This window comes from Tachysurus fulvidraco, chromosome 24 (assembly GCF_022655615.1).
Source record: "Tachysurus fulvidraco isolate hzauxx_2018 chromosome 24, HZAU_PFXX_2.0, whole genome shotgun sequence".
NCBI lineage: Eukaryota > Metazoa > Chordata > Actinopteri > Siluriformes > Bagridae > Tachysurus > Tachysurus fulvidraco.
Window position 1 is genome coordinate 4681383 of NC_062541.1, and position 9688 is coordinate 4691070.

At 36.9% G+C, this 9688-nt stretch overlaps 1 protein-coding gene across 1 annotated transcript; it reads right to left on the reverse strand.

The window, feature by feature from the left end:
* Nucleotides 1-2624: 2624 nt before the first annotated feature.
* soul5 (heme-binding protein soul5) lies at nucleotides 2625-6515 on the reverse strand. The gene is made up of 8 exons (XM_027155067.2): nucleotides 6415-6515; nucleotides 6183-6242; nucleotides 5801-5885; nucleotides 4101-4221; nucleotides 3862-4001; nucleotides 3596-3759; nucleotides 2852-2965; nucleotides 2625-2753 (listed from the first exon to the last, which is right to left on the reverse strand). Coding segments are annotated over exons 1-7 (651 nt in total). The 5' UTR covers nucleotides 6417-6515; the 3' UTR covers nucleotides 2625-2753; nucleotides 2852-2886.
* Nucleotides 6516-9688: the final 3173 nt, after the last annotated feature.

The window sequence follows — 9688 nt, forward strand, 5'->3', positions numbered from 1 at the left end:
TAGTCTTCTGAGGTCAGATTGGGTGGCTGAGCTGAACCAAACAGACACTGAAGTGCAGAGGATGGATTCGATGATTGCAGTGTAGAACTGTTTCAGCAGATCCTGTGGCAGGTTGAACTTCCTCAGCTGGCGAAGAAAGTATAATCTCTGCTGAGCCTTTTTCACAATGGAGTCAATGTGAATGTGAATGTTATGGCTTTTATATAAAACAAAAGATTGATATTCTGTTGATATTCTAAACCAAGGATGAAACGACAGGGAAAATCAAAAATATTAAATCAATTATAATACTGAATTGAAAATCCAGGATTTTAATCTTCCTAGTTCATGTTGAGTAGAATTTTAGTAGCTTTTATCAATTACAATTTTTTGTTTTAAATATATTTTAAATTTATACTAAATGTATATTTATTCATCACAACAATGTACAAGTGGCACAGCAGCACTGTCAGTTAGTTAGAGCTATTATTTGTGGTATAAAAGGGTATGATTACATCTATTCACACCTTCAAATGAAACTAATCAAAACATAAGCCACATAAGATTTACATAAAACACCCAAAGATTTGGACAATTAACATGAAACACTGGAGATGTTTTCAGTAGCGCCCCCAGAAACTTTTAAAAGGGGTGGCCAGAGGAGGCCACAGCAAATCTTGGGGTGACACCAAAAAAAACAAAAAAAAAAACAACTCAGTGTAGTGTGGGTTATACTATAGTTTTGTTTCTGTTTAATGTAACAATATGACATTAAAGCGGTAGTCTATAACTTTTTTTTGGTTAAAATTGATCCAAAATCAATTCTTAACGAACTACTGTGAATTTTCATTATGCATTCAAATTCAAATTCATACTAGGGGTGGCACCAGGGGTGGCAAGAGTTTATACAGCCACCACTGGCCACCGCTTGGGGGCGCCCCTGGATTTTTTTCCTTTAACAGTATTGTTGTAACTGTATTAAGCTAAATGTTTCTTCTTCTTCTTCTTCTTCTTCTTCTTCTTCTTCTTCTTCTTCTTCTTCTTCTTCTTCTTCTTCTTCTTCATTTGGAATAACAGCGAAAAGCATCTCTCTTTATCACCACTAACATCTTACCAGAAAAACCATGGAACAGATTGCAAGAGTATTTTTTTTTTGTTCAGTCTTTCTTCTTCTTTTTCTTTTCTTATCATTATTATTCTTATTAGTTTTCCTCCAAACATTAAAACATCCTTTATAAAACATTTCAAAGTAATCGTGCACGCACACACACAATCTGCAAATCCCAGAATCGTGACCTGTAACTGAACATAAAACAGCAAAACAATTATACATTTTTTTTTAAAAACTGTTCTTTAATATAGTTGGCTTTACTATGGATATACTTTTACTGAAACAGTTAAAATCCTGCCTATTTTTCACGTTATAACTAAGCTGGTCAGATGCAATGTGATGATGATGATGATGATGATGAGCACTAGGGGGCGGTGTGACACAGTGAATAAGATTGAATTGAACAGAGAGCTAAAACATATCTGTTCCCTAAATGCATGAGGCATGAAATGAAAACCTAACATTTTCAGATGGTGGGGCAGGAGACAAAGAGTCCCTGATTTTTGAACCTAGACTTGGTATAATGTAATCTGCATTTACCTGAAAATGTATTTAAAAAGCTATTCTTTAGATTTGCTGTCGATATTTCGCTAAAAAATCTAGATTTTATTGTACAGTAAAAAGGGTTAATTTGTAATAAACCATATATTTCTAAACTCAAAACTCTGTATGCATTAATGCCAATTCATGTTTTTTATATGTTCTATGTCTAAAAATAAAATAAAATAAAACAAAATAAATAGTGGTTAGCACGTTCGCCTCACACCTCCAGGGTTGGGGGTTCGATTCCCGCCTCCGCCTTGTGTGTGTGGAGTTTGCATGTTCTCCCCGTGCCTCGGGGGTTTCCTCCGGGTACTCCGGTTTCCTCCCTGGTCCAAAGACATGCATGGTAGGTTGATTGGCATCTCTGGAAAATTGTCCGTAGTGTGTGAGTGTGTGAGTGAATGAGTGTGTGTGTGTGCCCTGTGATGGGTGTGCACTCTGTCCAGGGTGTATCCTGCCTCGATGCCCGATGACGCCTGAGATAGGCACAGGCTCCCCGTGACCCGAGATAGTTCGGATAAGCGGTAGAAAATGAATGAATGAATAAAAATAAATGAGACTGGTGTTGATCTTCTTTCTCTTGAGGTTTATTGCATTCTTTAAGAAATCAAATTTCTGTACAGAGGCATAACAGTGTTAAATGTTGACATACAGTCACACACACACACACACACACACACACACACACACACACACACACACACACACACACACACACACACACACACACACACACACACACACACACACACACACACACACACACCTGTCCATTAAGATCTAGATGCTATTTTAAAACTCCAATATATTGGACAATATATATTTGGGGAATAAAAACCCTCACTAATTGGGTCATTTAGATATTTTTGGTAGTAGTGACGTCTGATGCTGAGATATAGACAAAAACATAAGAAAACGCTAATTAATGTGGAGTTCTTACTTTCATTCACTCACAATGTAAACAAATCAAATAAGCAGTTGAGTCATTTAATGAATAAAAATGAATTTAATGCCAATATTACATTTGGAATATTACTGATATAATAATAAAGGGTTTCAACAAAAAGTACAGAAGAAACTTCTTGCTCTTCAATGATCTTCAGGTTCGTCAGTATGTTTCCTTTGGAGATAAAAAATATATGGAACATGTTAAGTAAAAATATTTCTGCGTTCATTTCACAGTCACTTTATTTTGTCGCTTGAGTGTTCGTGTTTTACCTCAAACATGCTGTAAATGAAGGAGACAAGCTCTGTTACTCAACAGGTGGACATACGGGTACTCCCTTGGCCTCATACCACACCTCATTATGTCTGTCCATCAGTTTCATTGGGCTGGACACACACACACACACACACACACACACACACACACACACACACACACACACACACACACACACACACACACACACACACACACACACACACCATTTAACACCAAATTTAAACATTACTAAAGTGCTCTACTCTTAAGCAAAGTTTTGTCATTGCTGTTTATTAGCATAAGTCATGAAGCACAACAGTTGATTATTTTCCTATAACAGGAAATCCCGAAGTGGATTATTCCTTTTACGTCACAACACCTTGCAAATGAAAACACTGTATTTATTATATGACGACGTTGTAGGTCGCGTCAAGATATATTTATAATTATTTATAATATATATATATATAATATTATAAATATTTATCATTATTTTTATAATGTCGTGGAATGCCAGCGACAAGCTAGCTCCGGTTATCACTTGCATCATAATCTTTACTGGTTTTCATCTCGTACTGTATGATATGATGCGGATATATTATGGTCAATTTTATACACAAACACCAATTCTCCCTCCAAATTGTTTCGAATAAGGCGTAAAAATTCTGTTTTGTTTTCAACTGGAATGCTAGTTGTGCCAACCGCTATGACCAGCAACCAGTAATAGTAACGCTTAGTAAGTATTTGGTTAGTTCTACCTGTTATAGCCAACATCGTAGTGGTAGTCTGTGTTATAAGTGGCTTGAGCTTTGTCGAGTGCTTCTTTCAGCTTGTTAGCATAGATTTTAGCTACTACTGATACACTCCAGCCTCCAAAGCTCTTAACGTATACGTTAGTATCCGGCATGTCCGTGAAGTACACCTGCGGTATGAGCAAACAAAGCAAATAATGTGTCACGCCTAGACATTTTCATAAATGTTCAGAGGTCATGAATTAAACTTTTTTTCTTCCCTGCACACTCACAGTGCTGTCAGTTGGCTGGGGAGCTTGTTTCTGGTAGGCAGAAGGCAACAGGAAGCTGAGACTGTAGACTGATTTTTCCAGCAAAGATATTTCCTCTTTGACTTTAAGGATGACCGGGGCTGTCATGTCAATATTAACACCTGTAGTATAGTATACAGAAGTATAAAAGTAGTTATATCCTCTGCATAATAAATTCATGACCACTCCTAACGATCAGTCCTACAGGTTAATTTTCTCACCTGCTTCATTTTCACCTGTGATGTACTTGTAAAGTTTCCTGAAACCTTTAAATTTGGCAAAGTCCGTAGACATGGACTGTATGTCCGTGGTCACCCATTTCGTAGCCTCATAATGACGCACCTAAAAAAAAAAAATGGAAAAGCTGCCAGACTTAATGTTACATATACACACTGTCCACTTTAACAGGAACATCTGTACAACTGCTTATTTATGAGGTAATTCAGCCATTTGTGTTACCGCAGCAGTGAGAGCGTCAGATAGCATGAATGTTGTCAATGATCTCTAGAGTTTACACAGAATGGTGCAAATAACAAAAAACACTGAGTGAGCGACAGTTCTGTGTGTGAAAATGTCTTGTCGACGAGAAGCTCAAAGGAAAATGGCTCTGGAGTGGTTCAAGCTGCAAGGAAATTTACACTAATTCATATAATCACTCTTTACAACTGTATTGGGATGTGGTAACCTAGTGGTTAAGGTGCTGGACTACTAAACAGAAGGTTGTGAGTTTGAACCCCCGGTCACGGATGATCCCCTGAGGAAGGCCATTAACCCTCAATTGCTTAGCTGTATAAAAGAGATAAATGTAAGTCCCTGAATGCCGTAATTGTAGTGACCAGAAAAGCGTCTCAGCATGCACAACATATCAAACCCTGATGTGGGTGAGATACGATAGCAGAAGATCACATCAAGCTTCACTCGTGTCAGCCAAGAACAGGGAGCAGAGACAATCATTGTCACAGACTCACTGGTCTCTTTCAGGTTCTCTGTCTGAAACTGTCCAGTCTCAGTGACTGTACTTTCCAGTTTCTGTGAATCTGATTACTTTATTTAACTAACTCACATGTTAAAATACTTGTGACAAATAATACCTCTACCCCATTTTAAACCTTATTACCCGGAATACATCCAGCCAACCACAATGGATTTAGTTTTACACCAGAGTAACAAGTTGTGAGTAAAGTTGCAAATCTGTAAGCTAATAAAGACTTATAGCCACCAATTTAGCATTGTGCAGTCTGCATGCCTATGTAGCAGCAGGCGGTCATGCTTAGTCTATAGTATACAGTATACCAGGGGTTATGATGCTCTTGTAACATTAAAATAAACCGTGTTTAATTTGTTTGTCGCTCGAAATACGCGTCATAACCGCCGACTTGCGAAATCCGACACAGAAGCAGACGCGTTTTTGGTTCGCTGCAGCTGCAAGTTAAAATGTTGATGTTATGAATACGAAGAGGACTCAATTATACATTGAACATTTTATTTGAAAGTAACCTTCAACCCAGCGTCTTTTTTTGTTAAGGTTAGTTCAAACTGTTCAAAATATTTTCGTTTGCCCACAGAAATAAAATTTGGTTACTCAATAGCAGGTCATTGATTTTATAAATGCAACACACTACAGTTTTTTCTACACTTTCCATAAAGGTAAAAAAGGATAAATGCGGTGTTATCTTTATTTTAGATGTCAAACGGGTCCTAATGGCTCTCTGAGTGTTTAAGGTTACCAACCCCTGGAATATACTGTTAATTTCTCCTCAAAACGTATTTTGAGGGAAAAAAAAAAAAACAGTATGAAAGTGTAACAGCAGATGGAAATCAGGGTAAATATCGGTGCAGATGGCTGTCACTGCATACAGTACATCTACAAGATAGAAAAGAAATCAGACTCAGAATTGCTTCTGTAATTTCAGGGACTCACCTCATATTCCTCTCCCTTACAGGTCAGATCAAACAGCAGACACTCTGGGGTCTCTGTGCAGTAGGATGTGGGTTCGCTGGAGTTTCTGAGGAGTCAAAGTCCATAAACTACTTATTAATCTGTTAATATTAAAAAAAAAAACTGTACAGATCAGCTGAGACCAATCTTAATATAATGTCTAAATTATGAATTGATGAGGTGAATAAATCAATTCATTTTCAGAATCTTAATCATTAGGAACATAATATTTATAGATTGTGTTCATTTGTTTACTACGATAAAATGACACTATTTTGTTAGCAAAAGATCAAATTGACCCGGATTGTTTCGGTCATCCGTAGATGACAGAATAATGCTGACATAGAAAGATTTGAACTCTTACCCAACTCTGGCATCTGCTGTGAATGACAACAGCAACACAATTGCTCCTACTATGTAATTCCTGCAAAAAAAAAAATTTACAGATTCAAGTCAATTTGAAATGTCACCCCATCTGGTCACCGACATCTGTGCAGCCGATAGTGGGGCAACATTATCAACACACTATTTACCCCTGACTGCTCTATACGGTTAAAAAGTTCCACACATGCAGTAACATAAAGAAAATCACGTACATTTTGGAGAAGAAAGCCGTCCTGTAGTGTGACGGTGTGATGCGCAGTCTCTTTATTTAAAGCTGCAGGTTATAAAAGCATTATGAAATGTGTTGTGAAATGGGTTATGAAAGCAGAGAAGTCCCGCCCCTCATACACTCTCAGTTTGCACACTGTCTGGATATTATAAAACACTCAGTAACCTTATCTAACTCCGCTCGGACTACTCATTGTGAAATGATACCCCTGGGGCAGAGAAAAGAACATTTACATAAGTTTGTAGTTATAAAAACAAAAATGCTAGAAGCAAGAATTCGTTAGAGTTCAGTTCAATTCAATTTTATGTGTGCAGCACCTTTAACACCAGACAGATGAAGCAAACTCTATGCAAAAGGAAGTTATTAGTTTCACATCTTTATTAGACAGACAACACTTTCTCCTGTAGTGGAAGACCTCTGTCCCACTTTCTCACTCGCAGTGGTTAAAATTTATATATATATATATATATATATATATATATATATATATATATATATATATATATATATATATATATATGTTTTAAAGTTGAGGAAATTAAATATACAATAAGACTTAACATTTACATTTACATTTACGGCATTTAGCAGACACCCTTATCCAGAGTGACTTACAACTGAGCAACTGAGGGTTAAGGGCCTTGCTCAGGGGCCCAGCAGTGGCAGCCCTGGGGTTCGAACCCGTGACCTTCTGATCAGTAGCCCAACACCTTAACCGCTGAGCTACCACCCCCAGTTACCACCCCCAGTTAACACTGCCAGGGTTTGTTCATAAATGACAACCGTTTCTTGCGTACACTTTCACAGCCCTGCTGGAAAGTAGGAGTCCTTCCTTATTGTTATTTTTCTTATTGTTGACATTTTATTTTCTTCTTTTTTCATGTAAAATTAAATTGATATATGCTACCAATAATCTTCAGAATAAAATTCAGAATAAAAATGACAAAGTTTAAAATAAAATTTAGATTTATTCTTAATGAGCAAGTCAGAGGTGACGGCGGTGAAGACAACCTCCCTGAGATGTTATGAGGAAAAACCTCGAGAGGAACCAGAAACACAACGGAAACTCAAGACACCAAACAGCGAGCTTATAAACATAAACATAAAGATGTTTGTTCTACAACTATATCAAGTGCAGTTGTGTAACCAGGAACAATAACCTTCAGTATAACCTTACAAAAGAATCTTCCCTAGAACTGTTTAGGTAGCTGAGAGCGAGAAACTAAGAGCCCTTGTATACTGGATGTATTGTATAGACTAGTCTACAGTACATGGGCCAAGAAATGAATCTGAAGTTACAGTGGAGACGATTTCAACCAGCTGAAGAAATGTAAGATAGACTACTGAAAAAAAAAAAAAGCCCAGGTGACGTTTTACCAAACTTTAGTTATCTCCAATCTTGTAAATGCCTAGTTATAGGGTTGTTTCACCATTATGCTTGACTATGCCATAATCCATATTGATGGATGAAAATGTTAATGTTCTCATTACATTGAGAGAGAGAGAGAGAGAGAGAGAGAGAGAGAGAGAGAGAGAGAGAGAGAGAGAGAGAGAGAACTAGATCATAGAAAATGAGGAAGGATGGTGTATTTATCATAGTGTTTTATATAACATGTAATGTAATGCTTACCTTCATTTTTGGTAAACAGACAATTAGCACACTGTTTGGAGCACAGTCTTGATATATTTGAATGATTTTTGTATAAGATCATTTAGCCACTTGCTTTAACTAATTTATCCTGGTCAGGGTTGTAGTGGATCCAGAGCATTTACAAGGAACATTGGCCACGAGGCAGGAATACACCCTGGATGGGGTTTCAGTCTCTCTCTCTCTCTCTCTCTCTCTCTCTCTCTCTCTCTCTCTCTCTCTCTCTCTCTCTCTCTCTCTCTCTCTCACTCGTACTATTTCTCTAGCTCTCTCTCTCTCTCTCACACACACACACACACACACACACACACACACACACACACATGTGTGAACATACAAAAACCCACTTTAATTATATATTTATATATTATATAATAATATAATATATTATACAATAATCAATAATAACTTGTACGACATAAGAACTAGAAACCGGGCAGAAAAAATCACCACTGACCCTTCGCCCCCTGGACACAACCTCTTTTAGCTCCTCCCTTCTGGCAGTACTTGTTTACCGAAACTGGTAGACACAGGAACAGTTTCCTTCCCCAGAAAATCACCCTGATCAACAACTCACCATAATTATATTCACTGCCTCATATCTATAACTACTGCATTATCAGGACTGTCTCACACACACTACTGCTGCTATATATTGTACAAAACGCATAATATTACACAATATTGTTATTTGCACTCCCACACTTTATGTACATAACTGATCTGTCCTATTCTATATTCATGTTTAATACTCCTTCTGTCTATATTGTATATCATCGTCTGCATTGTCTTGTATAGTTGGTATAGTATAGTGTTATTTATGTCTGTACTTTTGAGAGTTCTGATAACTATAACTATAATTCATCTCTTAGAATCAACAGAAATTGTTTACTTTTTTATCAATAACTTTGTGAATGCACAAGCCAAGAAACAGAATGAAAACATTATCTAACATTCACTTCTTTCACAAGTTATCTAAACTCTTACACAAACAAGCCCGGCTGTTGCCACATGTGGCTACAAATGCAGCTGTTGTGGTTTTATTCATGCTAATCATCTGCTCACAGCACTACAGAGAGATTATAGTGCAACGACATCACACTAATATTACTGTTTCGAGAGAGGAATGGTTATTTTAGGCCATGATACAAAACATATAAAATATGTTGAACCATATTTTAATAAAGAATGACTATAATAGTTATATAACATTTTTTTAGCTTATAAAAGATTAAATACTAGGGTTCTTTTTTTGTCTATTAGAGGAGGGAATCTTCAGCCTTCTTTGTGATTTATTATTCTGGGTGTGAATGCAGAAGTGCCGGATGTGACTAAATACAGTAGATGTGAATAAATAGAATTCTCTCGAGAGATGGATGTTATTATGCAGTAGGACAACGTGACTGGATATTCTCAGTCACATGTTACACCCTAGTTACCACTGTTTCATCTACAGACTTGATTTTGTAAAAACAACAACCTGACACCAATAAAATCTTTAGATTCTGATCGCAAAGACAAACCTCTAACTTCAACAAAATTGATCATAACAATAAAAAAAAACTCCGGTCCTAAAAGTTGTCATCCCAATATTAGCAGGGATAAAAAT

Coding starts and splice junctions, on each gene's coding strand:
- soul5 (XM_027155067.2), bottom strand. Junction 4,222..5,800: donor GTAAGGGAGAGGAATATGAG/GTGAGTCCCTGA, acceptor TTTTTTTTTTAG/GTGCGTCATTATGAGGCTAC. Junction 3,760..3,861: donor CCCAGCCAACTGACAGCACT/GTGAGTGTGCAG, acceptor CTCATACCGCAG/GTGTACTTCACGGACATGCC.